We start from the raw sequence: 25,358 nt of genomic DNA, 5'->3' as shown, positions 1-25,358 counted from the left end.
GTTACTTGGTGTATAACTATCATGGCATGAATCCTATGAAATGCTTAATTGAAGCAATAGTGAATCATTAAGACAGTGGTTCTCAAACTTGGGCATCATGATGCCCCAACCAGAGAGCCCTGGCCTCTTCTCCCTTAAGGGATGGGGAGGGGGGAAGGCAGTGATGTGATCCACTGGATTGCGCTGCTTTGGAAGGGCACAGGGGCTTGCTGCCACTTACTGGAGCCTGCAGTAGCCTCCGGGGAGGGAGTGGGGAGCCCCTATGCCTGGCTCCTCAGGGCTCCTCATGCTGCAGAGTCAGTAAAAATTGCAATCACAACCACTTCCGGTTTTGCAGATGCAAAATTGGAAGTGGTCGTGCTCGTGATTTTAAGAGTCTCCACAACATGGGGAGCCCTACCTACAGAGGCTGGTATGGGGGCTCTCCGCACCCTCAGGAGGCTGCTGCAGGCTCTGGTAAGTGGCAGCAAGCCCCTGTGTGTCTCCAAAGCGGCTCGATCCAGTGGATTGTGTCACTGTCTTCCCCCTGCTCCTGCACACACTTACAGTGGCTCAAACTCTCCCTGAGAGTTTTGAGAACCGCTACGTTAAGATGTTGCTTTCATTATGCTGCGTTGCATGATCTTGGGCCAAGATAATATAGATCTTGAGCCAGTGCTTATGCTACAAGAGGGGGATTCTTGAAAATTAGAATCACTTAGAATTTTAAAATGTGGTGTTTCTTCTGAGAAGACACTGTTGGTGCTGGTCTGTGTATTTATAGGTTATAGTTGTATTTCATGGTTTCTGAAGTGCCATTGCTCCATAGCATACTGTTTCAAAACCAGAAATAGTATATTTCTTCAAGTGAACTTCTGTTGAAAAATTAGACCAGCAGCTCTGTGGTATAGTAGTGCACAGAAGCACCTTTTAGAGCTGACCTTCTCTGTGAAGTGAAGTCCCTGTTTTTCCTGGAGCCATGGCTTAAGTTAATAATAATAATAATATAATATACAGTATTTATATACCGCCTTTCTTGGTCTTTATTCAAGACTTTATTCAAGGCGGTTTACACAGGCAGGCTTATTAAATCCACGCAGGGATTTTTACAAATTGAAAGAAGGTTCTCTCTTTCAAGAACCACCACATTCAAGCTGTTACACTCCGATCTGGTTTAACATTCTGGCCTCCATCCTCCCACGCTCCGAGCAGATGGAACAGCTCAGCTGCAGCTTGCCAGCTGCTTCAAGGTCGCACGGTGCCGGTGGCCTCGAACTGGCGACCTTGTGGATGTTAATCTTCAGGCAAATGGAGGCTCTACCCTCTAGACCAGACCTCCTGCCCTTTACTGTTACTGTTACTGAACATCTGTTAGTTTTGTTTGTCACTTCCAAATATTTGGCATTTTTCAAAGGATTTGCACTTTCTAAAGGAGGTCTTTTTAGTCATCTGATTACAGTTTTGAAAGCAAGATTTGAAATGCTTTATCTAAATTTGCTCATGAATTTTTTGTTTTTTTCCTATGTGAAAAAATGCTAGTCCAGATTCTTTGTCATTTGGTTTTTGACAATTGTCAAGGCACACCATGCTGCCAGTGGAAGGTCCACATTGGCCCTACTACTAAATGACCTTCCCCCAAATTCCTGTGGCACACCTGTGAACTACTTGCGGCACACCAATGTGCCTTGGCACAGTGGTTGAAAATGGCTGCTCTAGACAGTCACGTCTATTGCCAATCACCCCATTAGGCTTTTCAACAGGATGCCTGGGCAAGCGCGGCTGCCTAGAGTGTCCGTATGTCACGATTAGATGCCAGGAGCAGCAGCAGCATGGCAGGATCATAAGCGCTGCTCTTGCAGGGGAGGGTTATCGCCAAACATCGAATCTGGTCCGCAGACCATAGTTTGGAGAACCCTGAACTAAATGAAGAGCTTCTGTATTCTGTTTTGGTATGTTTTTCCATTATTTTCAATTGATAAAACACTTCAGAGGAAGTGCTAGCTAGGTATATTTAGGAGTTGTATAGAACAGAATTTTACTGTCTGTTCTAACAACCAGGTAACCTAGTGTTATAAACAATGGTTTGAGCTTGCCTTCGAAAACTTTCTTTAGGAGCTCTTCCAGTTTTCATTCTGGGGCAAGGTGCAGGAGTATAGAGTGGCTTTTTAAAATTAAACTTCTAAAAATTGCTTTGGCTTTGCGAGCTGTTTATGTGTACAAGTGCAGATGATTTACTTCCATGAAAATATTAGCGCAGCATAGAATTTTAAAATGCAACTCTTTTATCAGAGCCACTTGATAGTCTTAAACCTGAGTATTTTTAAGTATTCATGTTACCTAAAACTATTCTGTTTGATTTTCAGGCCAGCCAGAATGTTAACACTCCCCAAAAGGTAGGATCTAGTCTCTTGTGGACTCTTCTTATGTTTTCTCATGTGCTTTGATATGTTGCAATGAAGGTGGGACAAATAAAAACCCATATGCTTCTTGTGCAGCAGGATTATCTACCTCAGGACGAGTATTCAATTGATAGTTTGTGTGGCAAGAGAGCTTGGAGGGAAGAGCCTCCTATAAAACTGATTGAAGAAATATCTTAGTGAGGGTAGCTGCAATGCCACCCAATGTGATCACTGTTTAACGTTCATTTATATTTCTGTCTCTATTTTTGGTCATCCAGAGCCACAAATAATAACCACCAATTATGCCAAAAGCATATAAAATAAATACAAATAAAAGAAAATATAAAACAAACTAGCTGCATCATGGCAAAGATAACCTCTGCCAAATCATTGCTCACCCTGGAATGCTCATCTAAAGAGTTGGTTGAAAAAAATAAACCAGTTAATTGCCCTCCTGTTAACTTTATCAGCTATAGTTATAAAATGAGAATCCTAAGATTGCAACATATGTGTTAGTATGGTGGCAACCATAGCACCAGTTAGTAAATTATGTTCCATTGCAGGATGTACAATGGAACTACTCTACTCCTCATTTCTGCAACTAGCAAAATCAGGAGGGCCAGACTACCTCTCATGATATGGATTTTGTAGATCATTTTCATATGTTGAAAAGTATTCTGTAGATTTTTCTATAATACTGACAGGCTAATAAATCAAATAGATATAAAGAAAATTGGAAGAAAACATACTGAAATTCCAAAAAAGTAGGCTCTATACCACTGTCTCTTATTCCTGAAGAGAGTAAGTATTGTACTGTAGTCATCATACCTATATTTCTGTATCTGAGATGTAGTTGTCATATTCCTCTCTGTGTTGTTGACAGAAGCTATAGCTATGGCTATATATATGGCTATTTGTATAGCCATGGCTAGAAATTTCCACTTTGAGAATGATGATTACAAAATTGCTGTCCACCACAGGACAAACAACTGAGCTGCTTGTCTGCTGTCTCATATTTGAGCTTGAAAATCACTTTTGCATATTTCAGGTATTAAAAGTCACAGCTGATTAACAAAGACTGCAGTTCAAAGCTGAGTGTGAGAAGCTAATTAGGATTCACAGGCTATTCAGTGCCAAGATATTTGTGTTTCCTAATTTAGAGAGGCATTTTCACTGTACAGGAAGATATTGTTTGCTTTCTGCCTAATTAGACTTTCTATAGGCCATAAAGAGAAGTTTTCTTTAATGTTTACAAACAGAATCAACCTGCTAAATTATGAGGTAGATCTGTGGAGTGCAGAAAAATCACTTGCATGCAAAATTAGCCAACTTTATCATAGCAGAAGAGCAATGTATGAAGCTCATTCATATATCTCTTTTTGTCCCCAATCCACTTTACAATTTCTTTAACCTGGTTGCTCTTTCTAAAGAGAGAATTTAAACATTTTTTTTCTTGTGAAATGTTGCCCAGTTGTTAGACTTGTCTCTGTAAGGTTCTGCTCATTACTCATATTAATAACGGATGAAGCTTTTTCCCCAGTCATTTTTTAATGAAGATTTATTACCTCAATTTAAGATGTTAAATAATTATTCCCAATTTAATTGTAAAAGCAAGAAGGAACCAAAGGCATTGCTTGCAGAAGTAAAACAAGGCATGCTTGTATCCATAATTGGCAAACATTTGCTGAGACCACTGTGTCAGGTGGCAGCCCCATCTTGCTCCCCTCATTCCTAAGTTCACGGTTTCTTGACAATGAGATATCTGCAAAAGACAGTGATAGCATTATACTTTGCGATTTATGTAAAAAGAGAGCTACTCACTCTTAGAAACTGGCCGTAATAGACTTCCATAAACGTAGTTTAGGTTCCTGAAACAGATTTAGTACCGACAGTCTACCAGTGGCAGACTTTAGCTAAAGCAAGGATGGAGGGGGCTTGTCCAGCCTGTTTACAAGTGTGAGCTGACCAGGTATATACTTAGTACTTCTATGCTTGTTATGATTTTTTAACCATAAATAGCATTCATGGGGCACCCAGTCCATAATGGGTGTGGGAAGAGGAGGGTATTCCCTTCACTGTGGTCCCAATCCAGATTATGTCCCTCCCATACCTACTATTTTCCCCCGAATGAGAGATTTGCCACTGGCACATCTCAACATATAGTTTGAGGCTAATTCTTGGAAGATTACAAAGTTGCAGTTTTCAGAACAAGAGGAATTGAGATTCTGCATGGGTTTATGATTTCAATTGCTTGCATGAGTAGACCATACACCTGAGTGGGATTTATTGATGAGTGTTTCAGTTCATGGAGCCGAAAATGACTTTGCAACGTTACTGTATTTACCCCTGTTAATCTTCACAGAGGAGCCATGTTCAAGTTACAATGTTGTATAGGTTTATTTTTGATATTAAATTGAGAAACATTATCACCACACTAAAAATATTAAGCTGAAGAAGTCTAAAAACCAATGGTGTGTACTTATTCTTTTATAGCAATTTTATTCAAAATAGTACTATTTTTCTAAAAGTTGTAGGTGCTGGAATAATTTGAATAAGTATGTAGCAATTACCACTGCTGATCTGTGAGCGAAACAAATCTGTGTTTGAGCAGACCAGAAATAGTGAACAGTTGTGGCACAAATAAATAAATGGATTTATATTAACTAAGCTTTTCTTTTTTATGAGTCATTTGGGATCAATAGCATTAGGTGGATGTAATTTTTTTTTTCTTCAAAAGATTACCCTGGAAAGGAATCACATGGGAAAGTCAGGGCTAGTTAAAGATTTAAGTCAGTGTGCATTGGGGGCACATTAATGTAATGAAATTGAACTGATCCCATACCTAGTTCTAAAATAAGACGTCAAAGTGAACCACTGCTCACTTTATGATCCTTTTAGAAAGCAGTCCTTCTAAGGGCCAACAAATGAATGCAATTTGGCCCTGTCTGTTCATTTTTTTTAACAAATAGGGTGTATGTACATGTGAGCAAAATGGTCCAAAACTGTTTTTAGGAAAGGCTTCACCATTCAGCTGTGTCATGGTTTCTATGATCATTCTAGTCATAGGGTTTAGTTTTTTTAAGCATCTGTTGAAAGCTTTTTGGGATTAATAGTTTGGGGGGCATGCAATCAGCACATGAACTGCTGAGGTTCCTAAGTGCTAAAGGGCGCAATCCTAACCCCTTATGTCAGTGCTTTCCAGCACTGACATAAGGGCAATGCAGCTCTGAGGTAAGGGAGCAAACATTCCCTTACTTTGGGGAGGCTTCCATTAGTGACACCCAACTGCAGGATGCAGCACACGTCCCATTGGCACCGCTATGCCAGTACTGGAAAGCACTGACATAAGGGGTTAGGATTGCACCCAAAGCCTCCCCCCAGTTATGACCCTTTTAATATACACATGCTGTTGGTTAAAAGGGGTGTGTATGCACAAACATACACACACTCTTGCACACACACACACACTGTGTAGTTGGCCCTTAGAAGGACTGCTTTCTAAAAGGATCATAAAGTGAGCAGTGGTTCACTTTGAAGTCTTATTTTAGAACTAGTTATGGGATCAGTTCAATTCCATTATAAAATGGTGATCTTGAACAGCTTTTGGTATGAAGAACACTATAAAATAACCACTTTGGCTTCTTTTCTGCCCTGGAACATTCCCGTTTTAATTGCTTTTTTCGTTTTTGTTCTAGCTATGCAGCCCTGATAGCTGACTGGCCGGTGGTGGTTTTAGGCATGTGTACTGTGTTAATAGTTGTGTGTGCATTGGTTGGAATATTAGTACCAGATCTTCCAGACTTCTCTGATCCATTACTGGTAAGTAAGCTGCATTGTCCTGTGCTGGGAAAGCATTGTGTTGGACTTAATGATAATCAACAAGGAATTCTAAATGTATTGATTTCAAATTCAGATGTGCCCAAATAATACTGTGAATATTTATGAAGTTTGTTAGCGCCCACATGCTCTGGAATATTTCCGTGCAGCTGCTAAATCTTTTCATCAGTAAGAGAAGTAGAAAAGGCCCTTCAGCAACGCCTCCAAAAATAGTTGTGTAGAAACCTGAAGATAATACCACCTATTAAAAGAAAGACAGACTGCCCCATGCCAATTTTTTTCCTATTTCATAATGTGTAGAATTATTTGCCTCATCTCCTGGCACCTTTATGCTGTGTATTACTCTTCACTTACTCCAATCATTCACTGGTGTGTTAATGGAATATACAGTGTTACAATGTTGGGATACTAAATAAGTAGTACTCCATGTTATGGGGGAAGGAGATATTTGGCATGGGCCTGCCATTTTGCTAACTGTTCATGTTTCCTGTCTCATAGTTCTACCTCAGGTTATAAAGCAATTTAAAACTTCTATGTAGAGGATGTGCTTACTAGAGAAACTTGTTCATCAGTTTTGATTAAGCAGTGGTATGCACTAAAAAGAATGCTATCCTGTTTTGCCTTAGGGTTTTGAACCAAGAGGGACTGCAATAGGACAGAGACTGGTCACCTGGAACAATATGGTGAAAAACACAGGCTATAAAGCAACATTAGCAAACTACCCGTTTAAATATGCAGATGAGCAAGCTAAAAGGTAAGAATCTTCTTATTGTTCAATCACATTCTTTTCCATAATTGTCTTGCAACAATTTATATACATTTTTATTTATGTATAATTGTACATAATTATGCACAATTATTTATTTGCATGTGTTTATACTCACATACAAGGTGTCCATGTCTTAGGACTGTTAAGATAACTTAAGACAGCTTAGGATTGTTATCCACCATCATTACAAATACAAACATAGTACAGTTTTGAAGTACAGGTCGTGCCTCGTTATTCACTGGCATTCTGTTCCAGAACCTCCACTGGATTAAAAAAAAAAAAATCAGTGGAAACGAAATCAGTGTAAAAATAGCTTTGAAGACCCACTTCCACATTTCTAATTTCTCTATTGTTGCCCCAGAATGCATTGGTATAGAAGCCATACTGCATTCAGTCAGTAGATGGGGGTGAATAATGGAATCTAATGGAATGAAATTATAATTATTTAACAGCACAAAGGTAGGAAATGGGATTTTGGTGCTTTTTTCCTTGTTATAATGCATTTAAAGGGGGACCTCTGTATCAGTGGTAAGTCAGATCAGTGGATATCGAGGTCCCACCTGTACTCCTGGTCTTCCAGTTCTTTTAACAGAACCTGTCTCCTTAATGTCTTCATTCAATTTGTAATTTTATTTCTGTGCAGTGCTACTTCCTGTAATGCAATGTTTCCCAAATTTTTTTTTATGAGACCCTAAGTACAGTTTTTGTCTCAGTCCAGCAACCCATGGAGTTGGTACATGTTACTACATAGTATCCACAGACGTTCTGTTCCAGGTCTCTCTCTCTCTCTCTCTCTCTCTCTCTCTCTCTCTCTCACACACACACACACACACACACACACACACACACACACACAACACCCATGTATACAGAATTCTGTGAATAATGAAATCTGGAGGTTGTTTGTGATCAGCCTTCTCAGAAGCCTCCCTGACATGACTGGAAGACAGTTCCAGATTGCACCAGCCAACCAGAAGTACAGCTTGTGTCCAGGAGGCCTTCTAAGGCTCAAGGAGGCCCTATGCCTCAGTGTACCTCCTGGATGCAACCAGAAGCCAATTCTGGTTGCATCTGGGAAATCCTCTCAGGCCCTCAAGCTGTGGTTCAGTATTCACAGATATTCAAATTGCAGATGCCAAGCCTGTGGATTAGGAGGGCCCACTGTAATAATAATTAAGAAAATGCTTGGAGCACTTGGTGATGATATCGTTGTCATTACTGAGAGGGAAAGTACTCAAGGCTTCAGTTCCAGCTGCACAGCTTACAGGGGATGCTGCTTCTAACAATCCTAATTGGAGCTGCAACCTCTGGTTTGGGAACTACGGCTCTAATATGTCATAAATTGTCCTCTATCCACAGTTACAGACTTTAACTACGCTAACAAAAGGACACAATTCACCTTCTCTTCCATTGAAGCCATTTAGTGTAGGGTAGGCTATCTGTAAAAAAAAATTTAAAACAAAATTAGAATAAATTTTTTATTAAAAATCTGGAATAAATTTTCTAATTCATTTTGCAGATTATCTAGAGTTTTACTTACTTTGGTTATAATTGTTGAAAATTTATAATGTGGTTAAACAGCATGCTGTTAGGTTAAATGACATTTTTCTGCATTTTCTTACATTGGGCAGAGGTGTACTTGAAAATCATAGGAGTAAAGAGAGTTCTTGTCTTGGTTTGTTTGCTGCAGCTATCTGCTGAAAAGTTGGGTTTTCAATTTTTCTTTCTTAGGGATCTTTATGGCACTTATTTCTCTTTGGTTTAATTATTGAAAGAAAAACTGTTAAACATTTTAGATTACAGGTGTGTGCCCCTTAGCGATGCACCGGCTTATGCCGAGATTGTATATCCAACTACCACGTGTGGTCACATGGTTGTCGGGGGCACACACCCCAACCCCCCGAAAGCAAAGGGAGCTCTGCTCCCCTTCCCTCTGGAAGGTTGACTGAGCCTTCCAGAGGCAGTGCACATCTGTGCGCTGCCTCTGTAAAGCTCAGACTAAGGGAAATCGTGTCTCATGTGCGATTTCTGGTTCCTCCGTGAAACCGGAAGTCATGTGAGAGACGTGATTTCCCTCAGCCTGAGCCTTGAAGAGGCTTGGACATGCTTGGACATGCGCTGCCTCTGGGAGGTTCAGACAACCCTTCTGAGGGGAGGGGAGATCCTCTTTCCTGCAGAGAGTCTGCATTACATCAAGTGCTAGTTGATGACAGGGTCCCGATCCCTATCATTAAGTGGCACACAAGTGTAGTTTGAATGCTATACTAAACTGTTAAGATATAATTGTTTTTTCTTAGTCATCGGGATGACAGATGGCCAGATGATCACTATGAAAGAGAGAGAAGGGAAGCAGAGTGGAATTTCCACAAGGACAACTTTTTCTGTGACATTCCAAGTGAGTTGATTTTGGGTTTTCATGAAAATTTATCAGGAAATGTCCTCAGTACTAATACTGGTTTTTTGAACTTGTTTTTTTTGTGAATTTGAGGAATTCATATTTCATTTGCAGTCAAGTGCTTCTATCGAGCCATTCTTAAGAACTTTGCTCTCAATTTGAAATGAAAGAGAAATTGATCACTGTTTGCTAAGGCACAAGTCTCATATTTACAACCCAAGCCAATTCATATTTACTCAAAAATCAGTCTCACTCTGTACAGTGGGGCTTCCTCATGAGTAAATCCTAAATCATGTTTAGAATTTCTGTTTCAGATTATTATAGGAGTAATTGCACTTGACATTTGCAAGATTTTTTTCATATTCTAGTGTCCATATCTAGTGTATGTATTTTTGTATTCTAACATTATCTTGACGTCAGGAATCTTCAGGGTGGCATCCAGAGTAGCCCTGAATGGAAGTGCACTCTGGGAGTCCCAAGTTTTCTCCGAGAACAGAAAGAGAGTTCTGCCCATGCAAAGACTGTGTGAGTGCAGTACTTCTTATTCTTTCTTAGTCTACAGCTTATGAAAAACCTGTTACCATAAAGTCATTATTCAGTATTTCTGAAAAGAGCTTAATAAAAACAACCCACTAAACTGAGCTGTGATTGGATTTGTATACTGTACATTGATATTCTTGGAAGGAGTTACTGCACATTAAAGTATGGAAGATGTCTTAGGTGCACCCTGTTAACTACATTGTATAAACATCTTCAGTCGTACTGCTGCACTGAAAGCAAACTGATGTCTTCTGTCATAATGGCACTGCATTCGCTCTGAAGTTCCGGGACATCAGAAACCTTTTTAAAATATTGGTTTTATTTTTAGGTGATCGCTATTCACGTGTGGTATTTACGTCATCAGATGGAGAGAATTTGTGGAATTTGCCAGCAATAAAATCAATGTGCAATGTAGATAATTTGAGGGTAAGTAAAAGCATGTAATTTAATATGATAAAGTATGCAAGTCAAATGGGATGCTTTTGTCTTTTACCGTCACAAAAGAGCAATCCTGTACATGTCTACTCAGAAGTAAGACCCATTGTTTTTAATGGAACTTACACCCTGCTAAGTATGTACAATATAGGATTGTAGCCTAAATGTTTGGCTTACTGCAGTAAGCTATTGCTAGGCAGACATTAAGGCAAAGATCACTTTGCCTTTTCTGTGATAAGGAAGCAGCCTAACATTTTCAAACTTAACAATGCCATCTGTTTCTTTTCTCCAACATTTCCTGTTTTGAAGACTTGAAGGAGGGGAGTAGTTTGGGGCAGGGTTTAGTACAATTCATTTGCAGAACAAGATTTTACTTTTTCCTATCTTGTTTTCTGTCATCTCATATTCCAAAACTTGACCAAAAAGTATTTATTTGACCATTTTTAATTCCCCTCAAAGCAGTTTGTCAGTATTACGTTGTGTATGATTCTGAGAGAATTGCTTAGACCTGTAACTCCCAAAGGCAATAGGTTGGCAATAGGGACCCCAGCCTAGCATATATACAGTGACTGTGTAAATACCAAAAAATAATTTGATCCAGACCATGGAGTTCTGAAAAGGCAACGTTTGCTTCCTCCTCAGCACACAAGGGAATGAAAGAAGACACTTTGGTCCTGACTGCTCTGATCAGGAGAGAATGTTTTCCATCACCAGAATAGTTAGGTCCTTTTTTATTCCTCCAAGGAACCGAAATGTAAAAAGTAACTGGCAGCCTTAGGGACTTCACAAGTTCCTCTTGCATATGTTAGAAGTTAACATTGCACATAGTTGAGACTGAAATCTGGTTTTAACTAATGAACCTTAACTGGTGCAAGGTCTGTGCTGAAGTAGAAAGTACATATTTGTGTTTGTATATCTATGATGATTCCTGAGCTTGTCACTCTCTGAAAGCTTGGTTATTAGTGTGCTTTGACAGGTGCCAGAGCTCTGGTAATCTCATAGATGCACAGTGGGCTGTGTAATGCAGGCAAATTTGTATTTTAGAGGAGGAAGAAAGCTAGTTTGTTTTTTTTATTTTTAGGGTACATGACTGCTGTACCACAATAACACAAGATGACATAAATTGTGAAAATAGGAATGAATGCTCAAATTAGTTTGGAATTTGAAGTTCCAAACGTTGGAATAGATGTGCAGACTGAAGTCCTTTAATACTTTCCTGGGAGTAAGCACTATTGAATACATTGGGACTTCTGAACATTCATGCATAGGTATGCACATCTTTAAAAGGGTATAATGGAATTCTAAAAGGTGCAGAAGAGAGTGACCAGAATGTGGACTGGGGCAACTCCCTTATAAGAAAAGGCTACGGTGTTTGGGGCTCTTTAGTCTAGAAAGAAGGTGTCTGAGGTGGGACATGACTGAAATATATAAAATTATGCATGGATTGAATAGAGGCCAGCTCTTTTCCCTCTTGCACAACACCAGAGCTCAGGGTCATCCAGTAAATTTGAATGCTAGTAGAGATAGAACTATCAAAATATTTCTTAATCCAGCAAGCAATCTATGAAACTGCTTGCCACAGGATGTGGTGATGGCACCTGAAGGTCTAAATGCCTTTAAAGGAGGATTGGACGCATTTATGGAGGAAAAGTCCATCACAGCTTACAAGCTATGATGACTATATGCATCCTCTGGGTTTTAGAGGTAGCCTATCTCTGAATGTCAAATGCAAGAGTAGCAACAGGATACAGGTATCTTCAGTACTTCCTGTGGCATCTGGTGGGCCACTGTGAGATACAGGAAGCTGGACCAGATGGGCCCTTGGCTTGGTCCAGCAGGGCTTGTATTCTTCCTTTCTTAAGAAATGGCTCTTCAGGTAGAGTTACTCATTATTTTTAAATTTTTGAAAGGTTTGAATGTTTTCCGTTGCTTCTCAATAACAACCTCTGCTGATAATGTTGGTCTCAGATTTCCAGTTGGCACTGTAAACTTTCATTGGAAGACATTACTTTAGGTAACCAAAAAGAGCACTTATTACTTCAAAATCAGCTCTTGTTCTTGGTGGTAATATTATCCATTAAAAAACAAAACAGCTTTTTGTTGTATAATTTAACTTCATTCATGCAGTCTCTATGGAGAACTCATGCAAGGAAAGCGCCCTACAGGTAAACCACAGCTGCGATACAAGGACATCTGCAAGAGGGATCTGAAGGCCTTAGGAGTGGACCTCAACAAGTGGGAAACCCTGGCCTCTGAGCGGCCCGCTTGGAGGCAGGCTGTGCAACATGGCCTTTCCCAGTTTGAAGAGACACTTGGCCAACAGTCTGAGGCTAAGAGGCAAAGAAGGAAGGCCCATAGCCAGGGAGACAGACCAGGGACAGACTGCACTTGCTCCTGGTGTGGAAGGGATTGTCACTCCCGAATCGGCCTTTTCAGCCACACTAGACGCTGTTCCAGAACCACCTTTCAGAGCGCGATACCATAGTCTTTCGAGACTGAAGGTTGCCAACTACATGCATGATCACTTTATTACTGGTATCAGTGTGATCCCAGTTTGGGTCACTTTAAAAATATTTATTAAATTAAAATATTAAATAAATTAAATTAAAAATATTATTTTCAGCTAGATTATACTTTTTCTGATTATTTATCTTTACATATGTAGCAGCTGTAGCCTGGAGAAGCACCTCTATCCAGATGTAAAATTGATGGCCCGCTCTTAATCATATTTCACAGTTTGGAAAGGATTCATGGAATAAACAGTAACATAAAATTAATAGTAAACATAAATAGAATGTAAACAGTAACATGAGGAAAATGAGCCTTCTGAATCATATTTTGAACCTCTTGGCTATACTGTATGTGGTACTTTCAAGAGTGTGTTATGTTTAGAAAACAGCTCTGAACTATTGTAAGACTCTAGAACTTTGAACTGATGTAATGTACTCATTACTTGTAATGAGAAAGTTGAAGTCTTCTGTGTTAAAATCTTTCTTTTGTTGGTGGTTGTCCATATCACTTTTCAGTTCATGGTCTCTTAAAGGCCCCACTCCTTTTGTACTGCAGTCAATGTCATTGACCACAGCGACTGCAAACCAATCACTTTGGTGTTTTTAAAAGTTAAGTTTTAAGGACTAGTTTAAGATTTTGCATGTTTTCCTCAGTCTTTCAGTGCCATTTATGTATTTTAATAGAAGCTTTGATCTGTAAATTCCCAGCATATCCATAGGAACAGAAAATTGTATTGCCAGCAGTGTACTGTTCAAACACCAATTGTCTTGGGCATGCTGTATCCACTTTAACCATCTGGTTTCCTTGTATTTGGAATTGTATCCTGTAACTGTTCAGCATATGGCACCCTCATAATCTTAATGGCCATGCCATATGCCAAGTGGCTACAGATCTAACTTCATCTTGTATATCGCCAACATACTTTTCTAAAGGAATTGTATGCTTTTAAATTTGAACAGATCTGACAATCTCTTCAGCATGCTTCCAACAAATATAGAAGCAAGTGAGCATCACATTCAGAGAATATCTTGTTTTAAGTTGATGCATCCAGATGTATTGCAAACAAGGGTTCCTGAAATCTTCCCCTAAACCAGGGGTGCCCAAACCCCAGCCCTGGGACCACTTGGGGCCCTCAAGGCCTCTCAATGTGTCCCTCAGGGAACCCCCAGTCTCCATTGAGCCTCTGGCCCTCAGGAGATTTGTTGGAGCCCACACTGGCCCAATGCAACTGCTTTCAGCGTGAGGGTGACTGTTTGACCTCTTGCATGAGCTGTGGGATGAGGGTTCCCTCCTGCTTGCTGTTTCACGTCTGTGATGCAGTAGCAGCAGCAAAGGAAAGGCCAGCCTTGCTTTGTGCAAGGCCTTTTATAGGCCATGAGCTATTGCAAGACCTTCATTCATGCATGTAAGTTCATCTTTTAATACATATACATTTATGTAAACTTATGTAAATTTATTCAGATTTTAAATGTAAATTATTTCTTCCCCCCCAGCCCCCGACACAGTGTCAGAGAGACGATGTGGCCCTCCTGCCAAAAACTTTGGACACCCTTGCCCTAAACTATATCTGCACAGTGTCTTGGGCCCACAGGCCTGGCTGGCTCCTCCCATGAACTAAGAATGTGTCCTGATAGCATCCCAGTGTTGTCTGCTGTACACAGAGTTTCATTCACAGACTACTTTGTGTGGAAAGGGTTCACTGAGCATAAGTAATGTGAAAACCACAGAGATATATCCAATAGTTAATATAGCAAATATTCTAATGGTTCATTTGATTTGGCATACTCAAAGTGACCTTAGCAACATCTTTTAAGCAAATGATACTATAGGATACAACCCTTCTATGTGCCAGCAATACTTTTAAAAAATGTTCATCATTATCTTTAGTGATAGTACTTTGGCAGCAAACAAGTATTATTATGGCCTACAGTGTGCTGAAAAATAGCCAGTAAAGCTCAGCATTTCATCTTGAGTGTCAATAAGTGAAACAGACAATAGTCTCTTCCTTGTAGCTCGCCTGGCTGACCCAAAGGGTGTGTGCATTGTATCCTCCTTGATAAATCTGGATATGTGCCATGAAAAATAAGGAGATGGTATTCCAGTGCTTCCTTTTATTTATTAGGTTGTTCATTTTTCCTGAGTTTGCATGTGTGAGTGTTTTTATCTGGAAACAATCAAATGTGAATTATCCTGTTTTTATGGAATGCCAGGTCATGAAATTGTTTGACAAAATTAAGGCCATATTAAATCTTTTATAACAATCAGGAGAATTCCTAAACCCTGGTTTTTGTCTGTACTATAAAAGGATTGCTCATAATAAGCCGAAGCAATTTCAGTCTGACTCGAAACCAGAATGCTTGAATGTCTTAAATCTGCCTGGCTTTCAATTGCTTAAACATGTGTGTAACTGACTTATACTAATCCTTTGATAATATTGGGAATGCACATGTCTATTCAGGATTGGCCCTTTGTTATGTGATCCAAGCAGGAAATTTGACTAGGGATTTCAGATATGTCTTGAAAATATTTAATTCTAAAGCTATTCAGCTCAGTCTAATTTAGTCTGGTTTGCCAAATAAAACTGCACTGAAGCAGGCACCAAGTTTCCTAAATCCATATAGGTGTTATACCTGCATAGACTGAAATCCTTCAGAATTGGCATAAATATATATGCTAATATTGGGGGGTGAGGTGAGGAATCATCACTTCACTGTATCTTTGGGATTCTCAGAACAGTTAGTAAAAGGTAATGGTAATAGAGGCTGATTTGCATTGGTCATAAATGTATTGCTCTTCTGGGATGGATAGAATATATTTCTGTGTGTTCCCTGCCTTAAGGTTCATTGCATTTACCCAACTCAGTTTTTCTCAAACCATTGGTTCGGGACCCACTAGGTGGGTTGTGACCCAATTTCCGGTGGGTCCCCATTCATTTCAATATTTTATTTTTAATATATTAGACTTGATGCTACAATGGTATGTGATAGATTGCACTTGGGGAAATGTTACAGATCTGTATTTTTAACAGGCTACTATGTACAGTATGTGCTTTTAACAATGATAGTCAATGGGGATTACTCCTGGGTAAGTGTGGGTAGGATTGCAGCTTACGATTGTTAAAACTCTTCCTACTTAATGATGTCACTTCCGGTCATGATGTCACTTCCGGTGGGTTCCAACAGATTCTCATTTTAAAAAGTGGGTCCCGGTGCTAAAAGTTTGAGAATCACTGGCCTAACTAATCAGAGCAACCAGTCAGCAGACTAGCAGCTGACTGAGTGTCCCACAGTCATGCCCAATTCAGAAGACATGCCTGAAAAAGTGTCTGCATATATACTGAAGGCTGGACCACACTATAGTTTGTACCAGATAAGCCTTAAAGGCCACAGTCCTGAGCATACTAGAGGAGGCACCGTTAAACAAATATGTTTTCTTTCTCAATGAGCTTGCTCATGATTGTGCTGTAAGATTGTTTAGGAAGATTTCTGTGGACACAGGCCATTTTTCAGAAGTATGTTATCCACTATCTGTGGTGGCATTGTGGCTTATGGGTGGGTTTACTATTGTCTAATTAGGACGATCTCTTAAACAAATTCTAGGGCTGCATAAATGCTAAACTTAGCTTTTGTTTATATTGTTGCCTTTTCTTGACCTAGTGTACATAAGAGATACTGTAGTTCTACTTGAGAACTGAACAATATGAGTTGGAGTTTTCCCCTATCAGTGTAACCAAAGAAAGGGGAAAAGCCTGCCAGCATAACAACCAGTTTAAAATTTGGATTTGGCATATGGGTTCATCTCTGTGCAAATGTCATTAAAACAATGTTCTCAGATACAAATTCTCCATATCCTCAGTGTGTAGGAGAATTTACTGCTGCTTCTCATGCCCTTGTCTTGTGATCCCAAGCTTACTGACTTTTTGTGTATCCTCGAGCCATAACTGATCTTTGGGGACTAAGTTTATCTTCTAAATTGTTTCATTAGCTCAACATATGCTCCACTCTTGCAATGCTCTAAACTACCGATTGCTTAATTTAGGTCACCTTGAATTTCCACAAGGGTAAAGGAGCAGGGTATAAATCTCTTCAATTAAATAATGTGGTTTGAAATTTGTATAAGGAAGAAACTGAACTGAAAGTGTGTGTAATTAATAAAAAAAGCAATAGGGCATATCCACAGATCCCATTCCAGTGGTTTTCATTTAATAAAGGCTAAATTAAAACCTTTAATAAAGGTTAAAATTGTTTTTAAGCTTAGCATTTCTGTGTTGTACTATAATGCTGTATGTCTGTCTTTTTGTAGATACGATCCCATTCCCAGTTTGGTGATCTCTGCCAGAGGACCACTGCTGCTTCATGCTGTCCCAGTTGGACATTAGGCAATTATATTGCCATTTTAAACAACAGATCATCCTGTCAAAAAATCGTAGACAGAGATGTTTCTCACACTCTGAAGCTGCTCCGCACATGTGCCAAATACTACTATAACGGGACCCTGGGTCCAGACTGCTGGGATATGGCAGCGAGAAGGAAGGACCAAATCAAGTGTACAAACGTGCCTCGTAAATGTACAAAGTACAATGCTGTTTACCAGATTCTCCACTACCTAGTAGACAAAGATTTTTTCAGCCCAAAGACCATGGACGATGTCTTACCAGCTTTAAAGTACAGCATGCTTTTTTCACCTACTGAAAAAGGGGAAAGCATGATGAATATCTATTTGGATAACTTTGAGAACTGGAACTCTTCGGATGGAATAACCACCATCACTGGGATTGAATTTGGAATAAAGCATAGTTTATTCCAGGATTATCTTTTAATGGATACTGTGTATCCTGCTATAGCCATTGTGATTGTTCTTTTAGTCATGTGCATATATACCAAGTCCATGTTTATCACACTGATGACCATGTTTGCAATAATTAGCTCCTTGATTGTTTCCTACTTCCTTTATCGGGTAGTATTTAATTTTGAGTTTTTCCCCTTTATGAACCTCACTGCACTGATTATTCTTGTTGGTATTGGAGCAGATGATGCTTTTGTCTTGTGTGATGTGTGGAACTATACAAAATTTGATAAGTCTCATGCTGAAACTTCAGAGACGGTGAGCATCACCTTGCAACATGCTGCCCTTTCCATGTTTGTCACCAGTTTTACTACCGCTGCTGCCTTCTATGCCAATTACGTCAGCAATATTACAGCAATCAGATGTTTTGGTGTTTATGCCGGCACCGCCATTTTAGTGAACTATGTTCTCATGGTAACATGGCTGCCTGCAGTCGTTGTGTTACACGAACGGTATCTGCTCAATATATTTAGTTGCTTCAGAAAGACTCGGGCAAGAGTGTATAGTAACAAAAGCTGCTGGACAGTGCTGTGCCAAATGTTTCAGAAGGTGATTTTTGCTGCCTCGGAAGCATCCAGGATATTTTTTGAAAAAGTGTTGCCATGCATTGTTATCAAATTTCGCTATATGTGGTTGGTCTGGTTCCTAGCCTTAACTGTTGGTGGAGCATATATTGTGTGTGTGAATCCAAAGATGAAGCTGCCGTCTCTGGAGCTCTCAGAGTTCCAAGTGTTCAGGTCTTCTCATCCTTTTGAACGTTATGATGCCGAGTTCAAAAAGCTTTTTATGTTTGAACGTGTCCACCATGGGGAAGAGCTTCATATGCCCATCACTATTATTTGGGGCATCTCTCCTGAGGATAACGGGGATCCTTTAAATCCCAAAAGTAAAGGAAAACTAAAGTTAGATAGCAGCTTCAATATTGCAAGCCCCGATTCACAGCTCTGGATTTTAAAGTTCTGTCAGAAGCTGAGAAATCAAACATTTTTTTATCAAACAGAAGAGCAAGACTTCACAAGCTGCTTCATTGAGACATTTAAGCAGTGGATGGAAAATCAGGACTGTGACGAGCCAGCTCTGTATCCATGTTGCAGTCACTGGAGCTTTCCATACAAACAGGAAGTTTTTGAGTTATGCATCAAGAGGGCCATCATGGAACTTGAAAGGAGCACAGGGTACTACTTAGATAGCAAAACCCCAGGGCCTCGTTTTGACATAAATGATACCATCAGAGCTGTTGTATTGGAGTTCCAAAGCACCTATCTCTTCACTTTGGCTTATGAGAAGATGCATCAGTTTTACAGAGAGGTGGATTCATGGATTTCGGATGAACTTGTTACTGCTCCTAAGGGTTTAAGCAATGGTTGGTTTGTGAGCAATTTAGAATTCTATGACCTGCAGGATAGTCTCTCTGATGGTACTTTAATTGCCATGGGTCTTTCAGTAGCTGTTGCATTCAGTGTAATGCTGCTTACAACTTGGAATATCATAATAAGCCTTTATGCAATAGTGTCAATAGCAGGAACGATATTTGTCACTGTTGGATCTCTGGTTCTTCTAGGGTGGGAACTAAATGTTTTGGAATCTGTCACGATATCTGTCGCTGTTGGCTTATCTGTAGACTTTGCTGTCCATTATGGAGTTGCTTATCGCTTAGCTCCTGACCCTGACCGAGAAGGAAAAGTAATCTTCTCCCTAAGTCGCATGGGTTCAGCAATTGCTATGGCTGCATTAACCACATTTGTAGCTGGAGCAATGATGATGCCTTCCACGGTTTTAGCATATACTCAACTTGGCACCTTCATGATGCTTATAATGTGCATTAGTTGGGCTTTTGCAACATTCTTTTTCCAGTGTATGTGCCGTTGCCTTGGACCTCAAGGTACTTGTGGTCAGATTCCTCTGCCAAAAAGACTACAGTGTAGTGCCTTTTCAGAGGCATTGTCAGGAAACAAAGGAGAAGGGGAACAAAACAAAACTCATCCTGCTACTAAATACCAGCTGGACTCTCGAAGTCAAAAAGCAGACATGGAGCTTGAACAGTACGAGTTGGAGCCTTTAGCATTGCACACCAATAAGTGCAATGCATCAGACAAGAGAACTTATGAAGAATCACACATCTGCTCTGAGCTTTTCAATGGTAGGCCTCCAAATGCATGTGTTCTTACGCAGTCATTACATAACAATGAAATGACCGTAAGTACTAATAGTGAATCTGGATCGGCCATGACATCTTCTGGTGAGCAGAATACCTCTTGCCAATTGTCACAAAACCAACAGTGTAAATGTTCAGATGGATATAAGCATGTAGGCATGAGATGGAGCCCGCGATCCTGTCAACAGTTAAATGAAACTTTATGCTACCACTGCTCTCCTTCTCCTGGAAATGTGCATGTCCAAAGTTCTCTGATTCCCATACAAGCATTGCATCACTCTTCTGACAGTTATGTGAACACTGTCCAGCATGTCCTTCACTGTAACTGTCTCCATAGCAGATTCAAAAGACCTCCAGTTCAGAATTCACTCCCCAGAAACATTTTTCTCCACTCAGTGCAACATTTTCAATCCCCAAGTCACCCAAACACAGAGGAGAACTTGAGAATACTTCCGAAAGAGGCAAGTTCTTCCCCATTTATTTGCAAAAGTGCTGGTTCGCTAATGAAATCTTGTGAAATGGAGAATAGCATGTCCAGTAATAAAAAAGGACTCTGTAACAACTGCAGAGACAAATGGGTCACTGAAGTAAATGGGAATGAAAATAAGGTTACTGCCTCAAGGCAAAACAAGACAGCTGAAACAGAAGGCATCCAGAACATACCACAAACCGCTCCAGGTGTGATGGCTAAGCAGAGTGAGTGGAGTTGTATAGAGAGCGGTACAGCCATAGAGGCAGGTTATGAATCTTGTCCTGAAAATTCACAGTGTTGTAACAGAACCATAGTGACAAAGTGCAATTCTGTTGAGTGTCGTATGCCAAACACTGAAGCCCGTGTGCCTGCTCTATTAGCACACCCAGAACTTTCCAGTGAAAGTTTGCTAATAAAAACACTATAATCCTCAACTTGGAAATTCTGACTTTTTTTAAAAAAAATAACTAGAATTTAAAATACTGAAACCAACGCACATTGTCAGAAAATAATAGTAAAGGTAACATTTTGGAATTAAAAACCTACTTCAAAAGAAAAGTGAACGCTTGTAAATTTTATTAACCCGTTACAAATGGATTAGACATCGCTCTCAGGAATGGCCAAGCAGGCTTAATTAAGATCTCATTGTATGGAGACCAAAAGTGAGTGGGTTATTTTTCCACCAAGCTGAGAAATAAACCACGTATGCTTTTGCTGCAATTTTTGGCAAGAGAAGATTATTCTTTCGGGTTATAATTGTGCCATGTCATCTTGCCATACTGCAATAACAGTATTGCTGTTCCCCTAATTATTTCGATTTGTAGCTTACGTTATCTTCAAAGTAGAACTGGTGTTAGGTTTCAGTATTGTTGGGCAACTGCCAAGGCCCAGGTCCCTTAGCCTCAGTGCTGCTCTCTGAGATCATCTCTGTACCTATAGCTTTGGTCATAAAGGACTGAGTCATAAAGTGTGGTCATAAAAGAGTGAGACAGGGCACCTCTGTTAGACAGTGGCCTATGGAGCCCAATTGAGCCAGGAGCACTCCAATTAGGGTGGTGTTTCTCAAACTGTGGGTCATGACTCCATTTTTGGTGGCTTACAGCCTGCCATGACCAGGAAGCTATCAGGCATCATGGCGCACAAGGAAGTTGCTTCCAGGTCACACCTGTGTGTGACAGATGTCATTAGCTGCACTGCATCACACCCCTGGCTGTGGCAGGCTTGTGACTGACCAAAAATTGGGTTGCGACCCACAGATTTGGAACACATTGCATTACAGTGTGCAATATGACCAATAACGCTGGTTGCACATTAGTGATCTCATTTGATCACTAATTCCACATTTGATCTCATAATGCCTGGAGGCAGGCCCACAATAGACTGTGGACAACAAGGTGGCTTACGAAACCCAAAAGTTTGGGAAACACTGAGTTAGGATCATAAAGGGAGAAAAAGTCTATAGGAAAACAGAAGTAAAAAAATTCTACTATTTTTGCATAGTTGTTTTATTTTTCTAAATAGCAATACTAAAATACTAAAAAACTTTTCCTAAGTTTACTGGGTTTCATATTGAGCCTATTCCAGCAGTTTTCAAACTCTCTGGGAGTTCGAAAGCCGCAGTAAGTGCTTGCAGGGGAGGGAAGGGAGGCAGTGGGGGCAGGGGGAAGGCAGTGATGCGATCCTCAGGACAATCCCTGCATGAGTGTCTGCAGGGCTCCCCAGCCTACAGAAAGTGAAAGTGGAGCGATCACGCTACACTTCTGCAAAAGCAATTGATCCACTTTCTGCAGACTGGGGAGCCCTGCAGATGCTTGTGCAGGGCTCGCTGCACACCGGGAAGGCTGCTGCAGGGACCAGTGAGTATATCCCAGGCCCTGCAGCCCCCCTTAACCCCATGCCCCATCCCTCCTGCCCCATGCCTTAAGGGGGCAGAGGCCAGGGCCCTCGGGCTGGGGTGTCATGATGCCCCAGTTTGAATACCACTGGCCTATTCTAAAGGATTCCATGTTAGAAGTTCAAAGCGGCACTGTGTCACATTATAAATATATTCTAGCGAGGTTTATTTCTTGGGCAGTATTCCTAAAAAAACATGATCACAAACTCAAATTGTGTGTTGTCACTATTTTTAAAATAAGTTATACAGTTGTAACCTAATTATCCACGGATTTTTCACCGAAGGTTTTATCTCAACACGATGAGAAGGGCCCTTTAAAGGAAAAAAATCATTTAACAATAGCCTTGTTAATGCTAAAGAGGGCAGCTGACTGACAATCCATCAATCATTCTTTCTTCAGGCACTTAGAACAGCTTCACTTCAAGGCAGGCTACCCCTCCCTCCCCCCTGAGCACCTAAAAGAAAATCGCATTACATTGCATTCTTTCCCAGTTCTGTAGTTCAGGTGAAGGGAGGGGTCACTGTCTCAGAGTGAAGCCTTTCTAATAGCCTAGAAAGACACTGATGGATTGCTTGCCTACTGACTCTGTCTTGCATCACAAAGGTCAGCAAGGCTGTTTTTAAATTATCTAGCACTGGGACATTGTTTTTAAATGGATTTGCTTTAATGCAGTTTTTGCCATCCATGTGAGTTCTGGGAACGGAACCGAAGGGATAATGAGACTCAACCTGTATTTCACAAATTGGTTTATCTCAGCTCAGCTCCATTCCTACTGTGTCCCAAGATGAGAGCCAAGTTTGGTTACCTATTCCTGTGGTAGTGTTGACAATGGGAAGTGGGTTGACATCACTGATCTGTTGAAAAAAGGACCATCCTCAACTGCCTAGGACATTATGATGGTGCTGTGATGGGGAACGGCCCTAGCCCTCCTTTCCTCCTTGTTTTGGAATAAAATGACAGGGACGTACTCCAGTCAGTAAGCTCGACTCATGAGGCGGCGAACCCCTTGACTTGCAAGTTGTAACACAAGGCCATCATGACTTTACTCATGAAAAATTTTGAGTCCCAAGTAAAAGTCATTTTGAGAAACAAGTTGACTTGTGAGTCAAGGACTTGACTCACACTTGACCTGAGCACGACTTCACAGAAAAAGAGGGAGGTAGTGGAGATGGGTATGTGTGTGGAAGTTGTCTTGGACACCCACGCCATGATCTGGATCTCCCCACCCTCTGGTCCCTCTCCTCAGATTTGTGCAGCCACAAAGCTGCCTTCTCCCCTCAACTGCCCCAACACCCCCCTCCTGCATCCAAAAATCTCCCCTACCACCACATCTGCTGCTGCCATCAGTCTAAAGGCCAGCTTCCAGATCGCTCACGAGGTCTTTGGAGCAATGTGGAAGCAATGAGGGAAAAAAGTAAGCAAGAACACACACACTAGGGATTCGAGTCATTTTGAGTCTAGTTTTTTTTTTTTGTGATGCCCTGAGTTGCGAGTCGAGTTGGGGTCAGTGAGGTCCATGATTTTAGCCTCTGTGTTTTTGCGTGGGTCACCCTGAGTTGAGCACCAATCCCTGTAAAATGGTAGTAATCACTGCTGCTAACAATGCTAAAACCAGACACAGGAAGTTCACCTTGGAATTTCGCCCTGCAGCCTGCATGATGGGAACCCCAGATTCTCAGGGCTCCCCGAGAATGGGTGCAGTAGTGTTGGACTAGTGGTCAAGGGAGTGCAGTAATGTGCTCTTCCCTGAGTTCACCAGGCCAGGTTAAGTTAAAGATCAAAACTAGAAGGAAATTTATTGAAATAGGTGGAAGACAAAAGGGGTAAAGGGTGACATAACCAGGCATATGCAAAAAGATGTAGGTGCTGGATGGCCTGGGCCCAGCTCTTATAATACAATGATAAGAAGGTAAAAGGCAAGCATGGAAAATAAACAGAAATGGGATGTAAATCCATAAACTTAGTTTCTGATCTTACCCTTGATTATGGTTCCTATCTACCATAGCACCTCTTGCCCCAAAAGATGGATTACATCCCAATTATGCATGGGGCATATACTTGAAGTCAAAGGCCAGAACATCCTTTCACATAATTTTAATGCCCTGTGTTCACTGATGTCTCCTCTGCCTCAATAGTCAAGAGACATGGTCACTTACACATCCTTATCTGACCAGAACTGGTCAGATGGGCATGGGTGCCAATCTAGATGCATGCCAATTACAGCAGGAGAGATGTGTTGAACTAATGCCTCCTGGGATGGAAGGAGCTTAATCTTTTAATAAACCATTCGTTCGTCCATAATGGCAGCAATTCTAAAGTGTTTACTAGCCCATTTTAAGAGAGAGCAGCTGGGGAATCCTGGGATTTTCATTGCAGCAGAAAAAAGGCAAGGCTCCCAATAGAACATCACTGCTGCTGGGCACTGTCTCTTAAGTTTTCATGCATTGCTAATCTTTTCAGGAGTAGTCCACTGGTGTGTGTGTGTGTGTGTGTGTGTGTGTGTGTTTCTTGCTAATGAATTTTCAGGTGGACCCAGAGTTCAGTGTTTATGAGAGTGAAAAGTACCCTGCAGCTTAAACTTGATGACTTCCTGTTTGGAAACATGGTATAGACAAGATGAAGCTCCTCTGCTCTCCTGTCACCCCTGTCTTTAATCATATGTCTGTAAGGGCCACTATGGCTAAACAAAGTGGCTGGAGCTTGCCTAGCCCCTTCCATTAGTTTTTGAAGAGAAATTCTCATCAGAATCCACATAGCTTTAAGGCAACTTTCTAGATCAGAAAGGGAGCCTTCCCTCCTTGCTCTGTGTGTGTGTGTTGACTCACAACTCTGTTATATTATCTCCAGATGTCATCTTAAATGGGTGTATATCAGCAAGGCACAAGGGCATAATTGGAAACTAGCGTCTAAGAACAAGGCCAAGAGATGATATCACTTATATGGGATTCTACTTATTTTTTAATCACAGTTGTGATTTAGAGAACAAACTGTAATCATGAAATCTTGCATGATTCAAAAGGGCAAATATTACAAGGATTACACCCAACACCCTATTGGCTAGCATCTGTAGGCACACACTTAAGTCATGGAGAAATGCCTGAAAAATTTTTTTTGCAATAGCTTTCA

The 25,358-nt window shown here is 40.6% G+C and overlaps 1 protein-coding gene across 3 annotated transcripts in view; it reads left to right on the top strand.

Annotated features, from left to right (window-relative positions):
- DISP1 (dispatched RND transporter family member 1) overlaps nucleotides 1-20,846 on the top strand; it is a 99,297-nt gene extending 78,451 nt beyond the window's left edge. For all 3 annotated transcript variants that reach the window (XM_066611683.1, XM_066611682.1, XM_066611684.1), the window contains 6 exons: nucleotides 2,343-2,372; nucleotides 6,074-6,197; nucleotides 6,842-6,969; nucleotides 9,282-9,379; nucleotides 10,248-10,345; nucleotides 17,168-20,846. In XM_066611683.1, the coding sequence (XP_066467780.1) occupies nucleotides 2,343-2,372; nucleotides 6,074-6,197; nucleotides 6,842-6,969; nucleotides 9,282-9,379; nucleotides 10,248-10,345; nucleotides 17,168-20,764 (4,075 nt within the window). In that variant the 3' untranslated portion in view covers nucleotides 20,765-20,846. The remainder of the gene's footprint in view (nucleotides 1-2,342; nucleotides 2,373-6,073; nucleotides 6,198-6,841; nucleotides 6,970-9,281; nucleotides 9,380-10,247; nucleotides 10,346-17,167) is intronic.
- Nucleotides 20,847-25,358: the final 4,512 nt, after the last annotated feature.

The sequence above is a fragment of the Tiliqua scincoides genome, chromosome 1 (assembly GCF_035046505.1).
Source record: "Tiliqua scincoides isolate rTilSci1 chromosome 1, rTilSci1.hap2, whole genome shotgun sequence".
NCBI lineage: Eukaryota > Metazoa > Chordata > Lepidosauria > Squamata > Scincidae > Tiliqua > Tiliqua scincoides.
Note: the sequence above shows the minus strand (reverse complement) of the source record. Positions and strands in the feature narration are given on the sequence as shown.